At 41.7% G+C, this 18,107-nt stretch overlaps 1 protein-coding gene across 1 annotated transcript in view; it reads right to left on the minus strand.

The window, feature by feature from the left end:
* DNAH11 (dynein axonemal heavy chain 11) overlaps positions 1 to 8,723 on the minus strand; it is a 372,691-nt gene extending 363,968 nt beyond the window's left edge. The window contains exons 1-2 of the mRNA XM_071215123.1: positions 8,332 to 8,723; positions 6,688 to 6,831 (exon numbers count right to left, since the gene is read on the minus strand). Of these exons, the coding sequence (XP_071071224.1) occupies positions 6,688 to 6,831; positions 8,332 to 8,685 (498 nt within the window). The 5' untranslated portion in view covers positions 8,686 to 8,723. The remainder of the gene's footprint in view (positions 1 to 6,687; positions 6,832 to 8,331) is intronic.
* Between the last annotated feature and the right edge of the window lie 9,384 nt (positions 8,724 to 18,107).

Here is an 18,107-nt window from a genome sequence, read left to right on the forward strand (position 1 = left end):
AGTAGGGGGTATTGGATGGTTTCTCTTCAGTGAATTCAGCCAGCACAGCCCACTTTGAATCTCAGCCCAGACTATACCAGAAATACAGGAAAGCAGAGGATGAAAGAAACACCTCCATGGAAAGGTTTGCCAATGAAGGTAAATATCTCTAATGAATATAGATGGAAAAAATCTCAACAAAATACAGGCAAACTGAATCCAAAAGCACATTAAAAGATTTATAACCCATCATCAAGAGGGTTTTATTCCAGGTATGCATGGGTGGTTCAACACAAGAAAAGCAATTAGTGTAATAAACCACATTAATAATTGAAGAAGAAAAATGACACGATCCTCACGATTGATGCAGAAAAGGCGTTTGACAAAATACAGATACTTAACAAAAAACATTCCAAAAGATATGAATAAAAGGAAGCTTTCTCAACATAATAAAGTGCATATATGAAAAACATACAGCTAGCATTATACTCAACAGTAAAAGACTGAAAGCTTTCCCACTGAGATCAGGAACGAGAAAAGGATGCACCCTGTCACCACTGTTGTTCAATATTGCCCTAGAAGTTTTAGCTAAAGCAATTAGGCTAGTTAAAGAAATAAAAGGCATGTAAATAAGATGGAAGAAGTAAAACTTGCACTGTTCTCTGATAATATGATCCTATATCTAGAAGATCCTGAAAAAGCCACAAGAAAGTTACTAGAATAGACGAGTTCAACAAAGTGGTGGGATATGAGGTCACTACACAAAAATCAATAGTGTTCCTATAACTACTGAAAAGCAATCTGAGGAAATCAGGGAAAAAAATCCATTTATAATAGTGAGTAAAAGAATAAAATTTTAGTAATATACTTAACCAAGGACATAAAGGACCTGTATTCAGAAAACTACAAAATATTACTAAAAGAAACCAAAGGACATTCCATGTTCATGGACTGGAAGAGTAAATATCATTAAGATGTTCATTCTACCCAAACTGATTTACATATTCAACTCAATTCCAATACAAATCCCAACAGCCTATTTTGCAGAAATGGAAAAACCAATTATCAAATTTATTTGGAAGGGTAAGGGGCCATAAAGAGCAAAAAACGCCTTATAAAAGAACAAAGTTGGAGGATTCTCACTTCCTGATATTAAAGCATATTACTTAGCCACAGTGGTAAAAACAGCATGGTTCTGGCACAAAGACAGATTGACCAAGAGAACCAAGTCAAGAAGTTAGGTAAAGACCTTCACATCTACAGTCAAGACAAGGCTATCAAGCCTACCCAGTTGGGCCAGAACAGTCTATTCAACAAATGATGCTGGGAGAATTGGATAACCATATCCAAAAGAAAGAAAGAGGACCCTTATCTCACACCTTATACAAAAATTAACTCAAAATGGATCAAGGTCTTAAACATAAAAGAGGTATTGCTTCTCAGCCTTTTGACTAAGATCAAGTGTACTGTCTGTTCTTACCAGTTTAAATATAGAAGAGGTAACCATAAAATTCCTAGAAGAAAATGTAGGAAAACATCTTCAAGATCTTGTGGTAGGTGATAGTTTCTTAAGCCTTACACCCAAAGCATTAGCAACAAACGAGGAAAAAAAAAATAGGACCTCCTCAAAATTAAACACTTCTGCACTTCAAGGGACTTTGCCAAAGGTTTCAAAAGGCAGGCAACTCAATGGGAGAAAATATTTGAAATCACATGTCTTTATATTGGGCTTCAAATTTCGGGGAGTTCTGGATCACAGAGTGTTTCAACAATGGCAATGGAGGGATACTGGTATGGGATACCAATGACAGGTGATATATGACTGACAGGGAGCTGTACAGAACATATGTCCAGGGTGCATGGTAATGTTTGGATATACTCATAGTGGCAACAATTAAAAACCACAGTAGGGGGGGTACTGGGTTCCTGGCCAGTGGTGCTCTGTCGTGGTCCCTAGGGGAGCAGCGACAGTCTCCCAGGTACAGTGGTGGGGACCGGGAGGGAGTGAGGGTTCAACAGTGAGCCCCTGATACTAATGACTATGCTTGTGAGCTGATAAACCCAAAATAATAACAAGGCCTAGAGCAACTTTGTGCCTGGGAATTTCCTTCTGTCAGCCTTCATGTTACTCAAATGTGGCCAGTCTCGAAGCCAAACTCAGCATGTAAATGCAATGCCTTCCCCCCAGCGTGGGACATGACACCCGGGGATGAGCCTCCCTGGCAACGAGGGACCACTATCAACTACCAACTGATGATGCAACTGGAAAATGACCTTATACGGAAGGTTCAATGCGGATCAGCAGAATATCCATGTCTACATAAAATACCATGACTTTAAAATGCTGTTTGACCTAAAGTAAGGGGGAAATGGAAAGGAGAAATGAGTTTATATGGCTACGAGTTTCTAAAAAAGAGTCTGGAGGCTGGCAGAAGGTTTGCCCTCATGCACAACTGAGCAGAGTCAGAGAGACAGATAAAGCAGATACAACCCCCAGATATTAGTTCCTTTGAGGGCTAAAGAGACCCATGGGAGTTATGGTCATGGCCGATGGGGTTAACTACCAGGGCAGATGGCCCCTCTTTGGAAATGGTGTTTATGTGTGATGAATCTGGACTCAGATGGGATCTCCCTTCATAAGACTTTCATGCTAATGTGCTGGAGGTGCAGTTAATGTTGGGGTTTAAGATATATTTAGGGGATTTGAATCTCTGGACTGACAATGTGATAGCCAGATCCTGAGCCTCAACAGACTCCAGCACCTACAATCTGATTTATTGGACTTACCACACTCAGCTAAGATGGAGGTGAAGAAGGACAACCACCACACCATGGAGCCTAGAGTGATTACAACTGAAAATGGGAGGATTGCATCCAGCATCCAGGTGGAATCTGAGCCTCCTCTTGACATAAAGGTGCAATGGACACAACCAATCCAGTGTCCACATAGAAGAGGTGGCATTGGATTGGGAAAAGTGGACATAATGGACAAAGGGTATGGGGAAAGGCAGGAAGAGATGAGAGGTGGAGGCGTCTTCGGGACATGGAGCTGCCCTGGATGGTGCTTCAGAGGTAATCACCGGACATTGTAAATCCTCACAGGGCCTACATGATGGAATAGAGGAGAGTATGGGCCATGATGTGAACCAATGTATATGAGGTGCAGAGGTGCCCAAAGATGTACTTACCAAATCCAATGGATGTGTCATGATGATGGGAACGAGTGTTATTGGGGGGGGGGAGAGGGGGGGTGGGGTTGAATGGGACCTCACATATATATTTTTAATGTAATATTATTACAAAGTCAATAAAAAATAAAAAAATTAAAAAAAAAAAAAAAAAAGAAATCACATGTCTGATAAGGGTTTAATATCCATGCTATAAAAGAGAGATCCTACAACTCAACAATAAAAAGACAAAGTATCCAATTTAAAAATGGGCAAAATACTTAGATAGACATTTATTCAAAGAGGAAATACAAATGGTGAAACACACACAAAAAAAAGTTCAGCATCACTACCAATTAGGAAAATGTAAATCAAAACCACAATGAGATATCATTTCACACCTATTAGAATGCCCACTATTAAAAAGTTGGAAAACTACAGGTGTTGGAAAGGATGTGGAGAGACAGAAACATTCCTTTACTGTTGGTGAGAATGCAGAATGGTACAGCCACTGTGGAGGACTGTTTGGCAGTTCCTAAGGAAGTTAAATACAGACTTGTCATGTGACCCAGCAATACCACTACTAGGTATATACCTAGAAGAACTGAAAGCAGTGACATGAACAGACATCTGCACACTGACGCTTATAGCAGCGTTATTCACAACTGCCAAAAGATGGAAACAACCCAGGTGTCCATCAACTGATGAAAGGATAAACAAATTGTGGTGTATATACGCAATGGAAAATCATGAAGTGGTAAGTAATGAAGTTGTGAAGCATGACAACATGGATGAACCTGGAGGACACAATGTTGAGTGAAGCAAGCAAGACACAAAGGAAAAATACTGTGTGATTGCGCTATTATGAACTGAATATATTGTGTAAATTCATGGAGTTAATAACTAGAATATAAATCACCAGAAAATAGAAGGAAGGTAGAGAATGGAATACTGAGGATTAATATGTACAGGATTGGTAAAAAAAAAAAAAAAAAAAAAAAAAAGTTGTTTGTAAATCTTTAGAAATGAACAGAAATGGTGAAAGCACATCATAGTGTTTGTAATGAGTAGAGCTATTATGTGGGTATGACAGTTTTTTGAAAGGGAAAGTCTAAGGATATGTATATTACTAGAAGGAAAGCTAAAAATGTAATATGGGATTGTATAACAGTGAAACCTCATATGAAATATGAATATGGGTAATACTGCATGTAAGACTATTTTTACAAAGTATAAATACAAATAAACTAGAGAGACAAAAAAAAATAGCAGCTATGTATGGCAAGGGAAGCAGAGAGAGATGGAGAGGTAATAGGGTTTGTCTATATTTTATTATTATTGGAAAAATGAAAATGCTCTAATGGTGATGGGGTGATGAATGTATAACTATGTGATTGTGCCATGTGCCATTGATTGTACACTTTGGATTGATTTATGCTTTATCAATATGTCAATAAAATTGATTTGTTAAAAAATTCTACAGGGTGTTTAGAACCTCATTCATGTCCATGAGTACACCCAAGTGATATGACCTATAACAGTTTTCACTGGCCAAAGTTCTTCAGACATAGTTAAACAAGAATCTTCCAAATCACTTCCACTCTCCAGTGTCTAGAGGTCTTATACCTTCTGTAGATATACTCATTAACAGTTTACACTCCTTCATTTAAACCTTTTTCCAAGTGAGATGCAGATCCTGGTATTGAGATAAACTTACAGAAAGATCAGAAGACATTAAAAATGTTTTGTAGCTTTGCCCTTCCATGTTCCATGTAATGGCAGTCTAGATAAATAATGACTTTAAGTCATTCACATTTTATGTGAAATCTTTCATCAGATTCAATTCAGTAGAAATTTCTTGAGCACCTGCTTCATACCAAAAATGATTCCAATTGCTAAAGATATGAAACTCTGGGGTCTCACTGAAATCAACTGAACACAAGTAAATTCAATGGGAGGGGAGAGAAACCCAGGTAGGTTACTGAAGTTGGAGGTGTGAGACTCTGACTAGCCCAAAGAAAGCAAGAAAATACTTGCTTTTAAGAAGCCAGCAAAAGGGAAGCAAATGTGGCTCAAGTGACTGGGTTCCCATCTACCATATGGGAGGTCCAGGGTTCAAATCCCAGAGCCTCCTGGTAGAGGCAAGCTGGCCCTCACAGCAAGCTGCCCTAAGTGGGGAGCTGGCCCACATGGAATCTTGACCCACGTGGAATGCAGGCCTGTGCAGGAGTACAGGCTCATACATAGTGCTGGCCCACATGGAGAGCTAGTGCAGCAAGGTGATGCAACAAAAAGAGACACAGAAGAGAGACAATAAGGGACACAGCAGACCAGGGAGCTGAGGTGGCTTGAGAGAATGATCGCCTCTCTCCCACTCCGGAAGGTCCCAGGATCGGTTCCCAATGTTGCCTAAAGAGAAGACAAGCAGACACAGAAGAGCACATAGCAAATGGACACAAAGGGAAGACAGTGAGCACAAACAACAAGGCGGAGGGGAGAAATAAAAAAGCCAGACAGCAAGAGACTCAAGAAGTTTAAAAAAAAAACAAACCAAGTGTGGGGAAAGGGGATTAATAAATCATTAGTAATGAATGTCTGTGATTATCTCTGCTTTAAATACTATCCTTGGCAGGACTGCATTGATTACCAAGGTTTAACTTAGAAATGGAATCTTATGAATTAACCTCATAGAAAGATGATCTAGGCCTGCGGTTCCCAAACTTTACTGGAATCACCTGGGGCAATTTAAAAGCTGCCGATGCCTGGCGCCCAGACATTCTGACTGAATCCGTGTAAGCTGTGACCAGGGCATTGGTATGGAAGAAAGTTCATCCCAGGTGATTCCAACATTCAGCAAAGTTTGAGAACCTCTACTCTAGTTCTAAGGAACTTGGTCATTTAGTACATTGTTCCTCAAAGCTGGTCCAGGAACAAGCAGCAGCAGCATCAGGGAGCTTGTTAGAAAAGCAGAATCGAAGACCCCACCACAGACCTACCTAATCAGTCTGGCTTTACCAAAACCCCCCCAGGGTGATAAAACACATTAAAGTACAAGTAACAATGGCTTAAAGAGCACTTCTCTGATTTAAGGGGAGAAAAAGGAATTTAATGACAACCATTTCTATCACCTCCTTTCCATCACCTTTCCCTATTTGACACATGAGTGATACTCAGAAACTAACAGGAATCTGAAAAACTGATAATGCCCCTTTCCAAAGTGTAATCTTCTCTGAACCTGAAGTTTAAAACCTACAGCTAACTACAAGTGCCTACTGAATTCATTCGGTTTGTTATTTTACTTCCGTTATTTTAATAGAAAGACTATCCTCCTAACTACTACCTACCTATTGAATATACTAATGTCAGGAAGTAGCAGCTCAGTTCAGGAAAACAGTCTAAATGCTATCACTCCCCATCCACCTGGCTAAAGAGATAACTGGCTTCTATATTATCTTATTTTCACTAGCCAAAGTTGTTCCCCAATAATTCCAAGCTCCATGGAGAGAAAAGAAAGATTCAAACATTAAAGACAGACTAGTACCTCATCCAGGAAAGTAGTGACATAGACAAGAGATGATGTAGGTAACTCTCCAAACAAAACAGTTTGAGAGGATTCATTCACTCCAGTGCTTTCCGTTATCTTCTTGGCAATATAAACAAGTTTATGTTCTGCATCTCCTGCAATCTGCAACAAGAGCAAGATAATTACTTCTTCAAATTCACTATAGTTTCCATGTTAAAAAACATGATATTCTGTATCCAACTAGCAGATGGACTGTTAGATGGGGGGTGGGGGGGGAAACAAACCACAAAACCTGGCATCCTTCCTACCTTGACAAATAAGGTTTTCTTTGTTCTTTTATAATGCTAATTTCACAGCATTATTGGTGTGAAAATGCCACCTTTAAAAGGCATTTCAATTACACCAGATCATTATACACCATAAAATCTCAGCCTTAAAAGCAAATATAAGGAACATGTATAAAGTTACAATCTTAGTAAAGGTTATTCTTTTTTTTAATATTTTTTCCTTGCTTTTCTTGTTTGAAAATAAGCCACATTAAGGTAAATACAAGGCACAAGATAATGATTTGTATTTCAATCCTGAAGCCAAAGGGTAGAAATGCTTAACCAAAATATTCGAACATTTCTACAATTACTGAGACATTTCTTTAGAGATAGCGACCATTTATCTTAGGTAATACTAGAGTTAGGCATTCTATCACTTTATCTGCTCTGATAACAAACTTTTAAAATAAGTTACAATTAGTGAGTAGCAAAACAAACAATTCTAAACTTCACAAACCCTTAAGTCCTATACTAAAAAACAACAACAAACAACTCCCCAACTTGAAGTGTCCAACTCCTCTTACAGTCTTTCTTCTCTAGAATCCCATTTCCCAGCTATCATAATAACCACCTCTAGTGATAATGATATCACTTTTCTCCACTGAGGCACTTTACTACCTAAAGATTGTAAATTCCTCTCTAAAACTTTTTTTTAAAGCAAAATACAAATATTGTACTTGTAGTTGATATTTTAACCTTCGAGGGGGCTGGCGAGTTAAATTCCAAAAAACATAAGGAAAAGAAAGAAAGAAAAGGAGCAAAGAAGAAAGGAAGGAAACCATAGCTCCCCCAAAGCGTTGGCAAATACCATGAGTTTGCAGGCTGCCTGGGTATTCCTTTTTTAAGCATCCTGTGATTCCCTGCGATGAAGTGTGGTCGCCAGGCAGTCAGACTGAATACTTGACAAGTTCATGGGACTCTGCCAGACACCACATGTTTAAAGATTTGGCTCTAAAGTGGTCCAACTGAAAAGGAGATCCCTTAAGTACAAACCCCAAAACAACTGGAACGGGAGTAATGATAGAGAAAACACCTTAAGCCTAAAGCCCAGGAAAGTGAGTAAGCGCTGCTTTTCTTGTGTTACGTGGGTCTAGTCGACTGGGCGGAAGATTTTCGGCCGCATAACAAAGGTTCATCTTCTGGAAACCTAGCCCACCGCTGCTCACCGCAGAGCACGGGGGGAGCGTGCGTGTGGCTGGGCGGACCCCGGGGCAGGGACTTCAGGCGAAGTTTCGTGAAGCGCCCGGGGAGCGCCCCGCGGGACCCGCAGGAGGCGACTGGTCTCTCCGCGCCCGGGCGTCCGCCGTGCCGGGCGGGCTGCGCGGCCGCGTCTTACCTCCCGGGTGGCCACCAGTCGCCCCGCGGCGGCGACGCGGAACAGGAGGCAGGCGGGGCTGGCGCTCTCCAGAAACTCCCCGAGGATCTGCCTGTTGCCTTCGCTCTCCAGATACCGGCTCCAGGTCTGCGCCGGGAGCGCCAGCATCTGCGCCAGGCGGTCGCCGAGGAAGAGTACCCGCGGGTCTTGGGCGAAACTCCGCGCTTTCCTGGCCGCCTCCTCTTCCTCCTCCTCCTCCTCCTCTTCCTCGAGCTCCCGGGCGCCCGCCGCCTCCCGGCCGGCGCCCGAGGTCAGACGAAGGATCGCGGCTTCCCGGAGGCCCCGCGGCTCGGCGGCCGCTTCCCGGGCTGCCATCGGGCACGCCCGAGGGGACGCGGGCCCGGCCGGCTGCTCGCGCGCGCCCCTGGCCCGCTCGGGGTGGGCGAGGACGCGCGTTTGCACGCGGGCCCGGGGAGGCCCCACACTCCTCCCCGCGAAAGCGGCGTGCGCGGGCCCTCGCCCCCACCTGCTGCTTGCTGGGGCCGCGCGTCTGGCGCCAAGGACGAGCCCGAGGGCCGCGGTCAGGTCCGGGACCAGCGGCGCGTCCCGTTTCCCGGGGGACGGCGTCCCCGCCCCGGGCCCGCTGGGGGCGGAGCGCGCCCGGCGGCCGCCGCCCACCTGCCCCGAGACCGCCGCGAAGCCGAGCGGCCTTGGGCTCTGCGAACTAAGTCGCGACCCGGGAAGAGGTGCCCTCGGCCAGTCTGAGCCACTCGGCGGGCTCGCTGCCGGCTCCTTCGCGGGCTGGACGCCTTCGTGAGGCTCCCGCGGGGGGAGACTAGCAGCCCGTATTGGTGTAGGCAGTGCCGACCTCTGAGCTAAGTCCTCCACCTGGATCAGGCCACGCCATCCCTAGGAAGGCCGGGCTGCCTTCAGTCAGTCTTCATTTTATGAGCAAGGGCACGAAGTCCACAGTGGCTAAGTAATGATGAGGTGGTGGGACCGGCATACCGGCCCCAAGCTGAGCTGTTGTCCATCTTGCTGAATGTGGTCCGAAGACTACCAGAAAAGAGCAAACCCTGCAACTTTGCTAGCTGAGGAGAGATCTAGGAATCCGAAACCCAGATTCCGGTCCTCACCCTGCCACTTGCTGGACTGTCAGTACACCCAGTAAGAGAATGCGTAACGCTCTTTACGAACTCCAGAGTGCTCTGAAAATAGGGCTAATTATCTTTCAATCCAAGAGTATTGGTCACGGGAGAAAAGGCTCAGATTACAAACTGTCTTCGTGATTCTGAAACGTTATTTAAGTATGATCCATTAATGGCCTTTGTTGAGTCTATTAAGGAAATTTTGACTACTGAAGTAGCCAGGATTTTGAGGGGGGAGGTGGGACCTTTTTAAAGTATTTGTTGATTGTTCATTTCAAAATAAAAAGACTTCAACCTCCACCATTCCTCTAGTAGTTACTTAAAGAGTGTCACCCTCAACAATCCATGTAATTATTAATAAAGGGATGTTTCCAGAAAGATTCAGGGTTTCAACAAGTTTTCTTTTTGTCTCTGGCAAGCATTTCTAATTACATGATCAGTATTTTGAATTAACACAGACTCCTAGAAAGCCTTCATAATGACAGCCCTGAGATCAACATGCAGCTGAAAGGCAAATCCAGCTAAATATAGTCCAGACCAGGCTATCCTGAGTTAACTGAAGGATGCATGAAAAAGAGAAATTATTATTATTTTAAACTATATAGTTTCAGTGAGGTTTGTTATGCAGCAATACCATGGCAATTGTTGATGCTATACTGCAATAGTTTATGTTTAAATACATAAAAGTACAAAGACTTAGATTGGTGCCTGGCACATTATAAGGATTATAAAGGATTCATTATTAGTTGGGGGAGGGAATATGAGAAACTGAACAGTCATATGTCACATTATGATAGGTTCTGAGGAAAAAGGAAACAGTAAAGCGGGAAGTGAGGGACTGTTAATTAGCTTTCGTGTTCAAGGAAGGCCTCACTTTTGAGCAGAAACCTGAGTAAATGAGAGAGCTGTGGATTCTAGGAAAAGAATGCTCCAAGCCCAGAAAGGAGCAAATAAACTGTTAAGAGAAGATGCTTTGATTTTGTAGAAACAGAAAGGAGGCTAGTAAAGGGGACGGGGGAAAAGAAGATGAGGACAGAGAAGTAACATGGAGCCATATCATGTAGGGCCTCGTTGGGTCATGTTAATGGCAGGGTATTTTCTTAAAATTAGATGGTGTGGAGAAACTGCTGTCACTGAGTATCCATTCCTCTTGGTAATAGAATACTCAAGCCTGTTCAAAGTTTTAATGGGACTCATGATCATCCAACTGGAAATTTCATTTCCTAGCTTCTCTTGAAACTAATGGAAAATGAAAGTAAATTAAGTATGGGACTTGTGTGTCATAGTCTTAAAAATAATTCTCTTCTTTCCATCTTGCTGGCTAGAATAGGAACATGGTGCTCAGGTCAGATCCAATCATACAATTGAAACTTAAACATAGGAAAAGACCTCTCTCATAAGAGAAAAAAGCAAAATCAAACTAGAGTATAATGCTTTTTTTTTTACTGATTAGCTTTAAGTTTGACATCATATTCTTGGCATGGCTGGGGAAAAAGGCTGTCTCATATATCTCTGGTGGGAATTCAAAATTATACAACCCTATAGAATTTGTCAGTTTCTAGAAAAAATATACACAGCTTTGACACAGCAATCCCTCTTTTAAATCTACATACATGGCCGGTCATAGTAGCACTAACTGCATGAATAAGAGATTGGAAACAATCCAAATACCTAGCAACAGGATGATGATTGAATAAACTGTGTAACATCCAAACAATGAAGTACTATGCAGCTAAAAAAGAAAAAGAAAGAATGATGAATTTCTCTGTATACCTTAGTGGAATGATTTCCTACTTTTAAAATGAAAAATGAAAGAAAAAGGAAAATTTGTCTATTATGCTACCATTCATCTAGGAAAACAAGGGGGTGTTTTTGTCAGCTAGGCTGCTGAAAGCAATATACCAGAAATGGGCTGGCTTTTTACAATGGGGATTTACTAGCTTACAAGTTCTGAGGCCATGAAAATATCCAAATCAAGACATCATCAGACAGTGCTTTCTCCCTAAAAACCTGCTGGTGAGCCTGGACTCGTCTGTCACATGACAAGGCACATGTGATGTCCCCTGGTCTCTCCCTTCTCTTCCAGGTTTCATTGCTTTCAGCTTATGCTGTCTGTGACTTTCTCCTTTTTTCCCCTGAATTTCATTCTCTTATAAAGGACTCTTGTAAGAGGATTAAGACCCACCCTCGGTGAGTAGATGTGGTTCAAGTCATTGGACACTTCCCTCCCACATGGGAGGTCCCAGGTTTTGGTTCCTGGTACCTCCTAAAAAGAGAATGAGCACATAACAAACAGACACAGAGAGCAGAAAGTGAACCCAAACAATGTGGGAGGGGAATGTTGGAAAAATAAATATTTAAAAACAAAACAAAATAAAAGACCTATCCTGGGCCACACCTTAACTGAAGAAACCTAATCCTGCTTACAATAGGTTTACATGCACAGGAATGGATTTTATGAACATGATTTTCTGGCATACACACAGTTTCAGACCATCAGGGGGGTATACTGTATCTACCTCTACATCTCTACCTCCACCTATACCTCCGTCTACAAGCACACCTACATCCAGTCTATATACATATTTGCTTGTATTAAAAACACAATGGAAGAGTAAACCAAAAACTTTAAAAATGAAAAATAGTCACCCATGAGGAAAAAGGATTGAAGGTAGAATTCTCAAAATAAACCTCATTTTCTGTGTTTGACTTTGTTATCATATAAATATTTTGCATAATTAAAAGACCAATTTAAACTTTAAAAATTTTTTAAAGTTAAATAAAATAAATGAACTTACCTCATATTTAGTAGCATAACCTTACAGAGAGAATCTATTTCAAGGGATTTTAAAACAGTAATTAGACAGTACCTCCCTAATCTGATACAACCTAAGAGCAAAAAGAATGGTACAACAAATAAAAATAATATAAACAAATAATTAAAAATTGATTTTTTAGCAAATCAATTTTATAGATACATTATTAATAAAGCATACAATTAACCCAAAGTGTACAATCAATGGTATTTGGTATAATCACATAGTTGAACATTTATTACCTCAATCATTATTAGAGCACTTTCATTAGTTCCATAATAATAATAATAATAATAAACAAAAAACAGGCAAGAAAATGTTTCACCTTTCAATCACTCTCATATTGTTAGAAATAGTGTTGGTAGTATTCTAAGACTACCTGTGTATGTCAGAATAAAGCTGTCATAGCTTGGATTTCCTGCTAAAAAGACTCTGAGATTCTTGCATGCAGGTCACTTGTTAGGGAGTGCTAGTGTAGTAGAAGCAGAGAGGATTCAGTGATAGCGTATTGAAGGCTAGGACTCAGGAATCTCTGAGAAGGAAGATATATTATGACTGGCTAGGCCCGGCAGACTCCTATCCAAAAAGCCAAGCCCAGAGTAGTAGCTTTAGGTTATTTTTATACAAGAGAAACACGTGGTGGAGCCAGGAGAGGTTTAGGGGCCAAGAAGAATTTCTTTGTTAGTTTTTTTTTTTTTAGGGTTTAGGGAATTGTTTGAATACCAGCTAAACTTGAATTAGCATATTGCCCACATTCCACGTAAGCTTGAATTAACATATCACCCACATTCCAGGTAAGCTTGAATTAATATAAATGCCCACATTCCAGGTAAGCTTGAATTAACATATCACCCACATGCCCACATTCTGTCTGGATGTAACTTTGAATACACAGTCAGTCCACATCCTTTCTGAATACTCAAAGCCTATAGGGCCTATATCACTTAATTGGCTTTCTAAAGACTAGGCACACTTGGGTACAGAATTAGATAAGTTTGAATTCATGCACAGGCTGTATTATATTCCCCCTTTGATGCCTTGCTGAAGTTTGCTAAGCTTTGGCATCACTATTTTCGGAGTTATGGGTGGGTCGATGTCTGTGTTCTTACTGCATTATTTATTAAAGTGCATACTCTAGTTATTATTGGGGGAGGAAGCAGGGAAGTATGATGAGCGCATGGGAGGAGCTTCAGCTGTTCACCATCTTGACTGCTCATTTTAACTATTAATTTTTTCAGGAGGGCTTAACGATAAAGTCTCTGGGAACATCCAGGGCTGCTCTTGGCTTTTGAAGGAAGTCTTTTACTGAGTGGTGGAATCTTGGGGAGACTTTTTGCTAGGTTCCAGATCTGTCTACCAATTTCCTATCTTACTAGCCTGTCCTATTTTACCTTTAGAGGGTTTACACCTTTAGTCTTTTTTTTAAAGTTCTTTTTGTTAAAGTTAATAGATCACAAGGAATGTTACATTTGTGGAACTGGCCCATGTGCAGTGCTGATGCCCGCAAGGAGTGCCGTGACACGCAGGGTGTCCCCCACGTAAGGGAGCCCCACACGCAAGGAGTGCACCCTGTAAGGAGAGCTGCCCAGCGTGAAAGAAAGTGCAGCCTGCCCAGGAATGGTGCTGCACACACGGAGAGCTGACACAAGATGACGCCACAAAAAGAAACACAGATTTCTGTGCCGCTGACAACAGAAGTGGACAAAGAAGATGCAGCAAATAGACACAGAGAACAGACAACTGGGGTGGGGGGGAGGGGAGAGAAATAAATAAATAAATAAAAATCTTAAAAAAAAAACCATAAAAAACAAGAAACATAAGAGGTTCCCATATAACCCACTCCCCACCCCCACCACATTATTTTTGTAAATTGTATTTTTTGAAGATATATACATCACACAAAAAAATGTTACACTAAAAAATATAAGAGGTTCCTGTATACCCCCCACCTCCCACCCTACTCCTCCCACACCAGCAACCTCCCTCATCATTATGGCACACTCATTGCACTTGGTGAACACATTTTGGGGCACTGCTGCACTACACAGATAATCATTTACCCTGTAGTTCGCACTCTTCCCCAATACATTCAATGGGTTATGGCAGGATATATAAGATCCAGCATCTGACCCTGCAATATCATTCAGGCAACTCAAAATCCCAAAAATTCCCACACATCACATCTCTTCTACCCTCTCCCTGCCCTCAGCAACTACTGTGGCCACTTTCTCCACCTCAATGCTAAAATTTCTTCTATTCCTTGTCACAATAATTTTATAGTAGAATATCAGTAAGTCCACTCTAGTTCATATTTTATTCCTCCATTCTGTGGGCCCTGGGATGGTGATGTCCTCTCCACCTCTAGATCAAGAGGGGCTTAGATTCCACATGGATGATGGATGCAATTCCTCTGCTTGCAGTTGTAGGCACTCTTGATTCCCTGGTGTGGTGGTTGACCATCTTCACCTTTAATCTACACCTTTAATCTTAAAGGGGGTGCTGAAGGGAGATGATCTTTTTTCTGTAGCTACTTCCTGCTGGTCAGGGGCAGTCGGCCCTACCTGACAAGGTGTGAAACTCTATTTTACCTTGGTTGGGGGAAGACAGATCTGGCATCCTGGGTGAAGCTGGATGAAGTTTTCACATGGCTAACAAGATGCTGATTCTGGAAGAAATAAACTTAATTAGAATTTTGAGAATATATGGTCCCACTAAGAGGGCACTGGACCACAAAAGTAGAAAAGGTCAGGTGCCTGCAAAGGCTGCATTGTCCTAAAGTTGGTGGGAAACAGTATATTTTTTTTTAGTTATTTTATACTGTTGGTTAATTTCAGAGTAAAACTGCAATAGACAACGGGGTTAGGTATAAATTCTCAATCCCAGTTCCTATGGCAGAGGAGAGGAATGAGAAGAGGCATTTCTCTTTTCAGTTAAGCTAAACGAGATTAAAAGAGGTAAGGTTTTTAAAGGGAAGTCTGGTTTGCCGTTTTTCTAGCAATAGGCATTTGGGCTAGAGTTAAAGGAAACAGTTGATTTTGACATAGACACTACTTAGCGTTGTCTTTTGAAGAGGTATTTCAGGCTGACCACTGACTGGCGCTCGTGTGTTCCATCAGGTTCAGCTGGCATTCTTGGGCATCCGACTTTACGCAGGACTAGTGCACCAAGCCGGACATTCCTTTAGCTTTAATAGCTGTGGGAATGATCAGAACTACAGAGTAAAGTTTTTATAGTTTGGCTGTAATTAAACAACTCCTCGTAATTTATTTGACTGTTTTCATCAGGCTTTTGAAAACCTGATTAGCTGATTAGCTAAGCTGGTTAGGGCATCCCTCCCCAGATGAGTGCCTTGGTGAATTCATGAGGGACTTTCCACTGCACTGCTGGCAGATAGACTTGAGGATTTTTAACAAACCACCTATCAGAACCCCGAGCTAGCTGCCCTGGTTTGTTTACCCTGGGTACCCTGTGGAACTTCAAGTACTGGTCCAGGTGCTGGAATAAGGGGTAGGAGGGAAACCTGGGTTTGTGCTGCTGCTTTAGCAGCTGCATTAGCTTGAGCATTTCTTTTTGTTATAGCAGTGTTTGTTTTCTGATGCCCTGGATAATGCATAACTGCTATTTCCTGAGGTAACAGTACGGCTTCTAAGTAAATCTAAGATTTTTGCCTGTGTTTAATAGTTGACCCACTGTTAGTAAGCAAAGCTTGTTCTTGTTACACAGCAGAGCGAGTGTGAAGGACAAGGAAAGCATACTTAGAGTCTGTGTAAATATTAGCCCGTTTCCCAGCTGCTGGCTTTAAACTTCGGGTAAGAGCAATTAGCTCTTCTTTCAGAGCTGAAGTTTCAGTGTAAGAGCTCTGGCCTCTATGATTTTAAACTGAGAAACTGCATAGCCTGCCTTTTTAATTCCTCTCTTAATAAAACTACTTTCATCTGTGAACCATTTAATGTTTTGGTTCACAAGAGGCTCATCCTTTAGATCTGGCCTGCTTGGGTAGTTTTGGTAAAGAGTCTCAAGGCAGGAGTGGAGAAGGGTTCTTCAGGATCTGACTTTGGGCTCTCTACCAGTAGTAGGGTGGCTGGATTGTCTGCACTTCAGGGATTTCTGGTAATTGAGCCTGGTATTAATTAACTGGCTACCTGTAAGCTACTGAGGCTCTGGGCTTACACACATCTTTCACCTGGTGTGGAGCAAAGATTGTGAGAGATTGCCCCCAAGTTGATTTGGTGTTTTTTTTAATTAAAAGCGCTGTTGGCCCCACTGTTTTCGGGCAAAGTGGCTTTTTAAAATTTTTATTTCACAGACATGTTTATTAATTATTTAGAAAATGAAGTTGACCAGGACTTTTAACATGTTCAGTGCCCTTCTGCATGATTTACTAGAAGTATTATCATAATCATCAGACATATATTTAGAATAGGATATAGGTACAGTATTTAAAATACTATTTGATGTACTACTCAATGCTTAAGTTTCTCCTTGAGCTGCAATTAATAGCTTTAAGTTTCAGGGTTGCAGTACCATACAGGTTATCTCTCCATGGGAGCAAGCTATAGCACCAATTGTGTTTAGGTTCTACTTACAGTATTCTGGTATTCATTGCTCCACTTCATATGTTCTTCACAGGAGCTGCAGCACCGTTGACCCTAGAGAGAACCTAGGAAAGTAGATTCCAGTATTTTATCAGCCTGTTGCATAGTGCTCTTTGGTACTATGAAACAGTGCCTGTCTGAAGACAATATCCATTGTACATTTGGCTATACCAAGCCATTATTGGCTGCTGCAGGAGTTTGAAACTGCAAAGTAGTTCCCATCTTCTTTAGGAGCATGACCAGAGATGTAGTAGATATTTTTTATTGTTTTAGGGGTCAGTGACCAACCTAGCCAATAACATAAGAAGTACCCTGCGGTGTATTGGATGACTGGTTTGAATGCATGAGAGAGTTTGACAATGCTGAAGTCTACCTCTTGATTTTCATAGATCTTTTTAAACATTTTTATTGCAATGTGTCATGTATTAAATGAACTTTTAGTACTTTGCTTTTTACTTTTACACTTTTACCATGAAGACATTAATTACACAGGTATTTTATTTTAGCAGTGGAGGAAAAACTACTTTTTCTACTTTTGAAATGAAAATTGAATGCGGACCAGCAGAATATCCCTGTCTACATATAATAAAAGGAGTTAAAAATGCTGTTTGACCTAAAGTAAGGGGGAAATGGAAAGGACAAATGAATTTATATGGCTATGAGTCTCTAAAAAAGAGTCTGGAGGTTGTCAGAAGGATTGCCCTATGCACACCTGAGCAGAGTCTCAGAGACAGATAAAGCAGATACAACCCTAGGGTATTGGTTCTTTTGAGGGCTAAAGAGACCCACAGGTTCTATGGTCATGGCAGATGGAGTTCACTGCCATGTCAGTTGGCCCTTCTTTGGAGCTGGTGTTTCTGCGTGATGGAGCTGGACTCAGATGTGATCTCTTTTCACAAGCCTTTCATGCTACTTTACTGGAATTGTAATTGGTGCTGGGGTTTAAGATATATCTAGGGGATTTGAATCTCTGGACTGACAATATGATAGCCAGGCCCTGAGCCTCAACAGACTTCAGCTCCTACACTCTGATTTATTGGACTTACCCCACTCAGCTAACATGGAGTTGAAGAATGTCAACCACCACACCATGGAGCCTAGAGTGCCTACAACTGAAAGCAGGAGGATAGCATCCAGTATCCACATGGAATCTAAGCCCCCTCTTGACATAGATGTGGAATGGACACAACCAAGCCAAGGTCCACAGGCAGGAGGAATACAGTAAGGATTAGAGTGGA

The sequence above is a fragment of the Dasypus novemcinctus genome, chromosome 5, assembly GCF_030445035.2.
Source record: "Dasypus novemcinctus isolate mDasNov1 chromosome 5, mDasNov1.1.hap2, whole genome shotgun sequence".
In the NCBI taxonomy this organism is placed as follows: domain Eukaryota; kingdom Metazoa; phylum Chordata; class Mammalia; order Cingulata; family Dasypodidae; genus Dasypus; species Dasypus novemcinctus.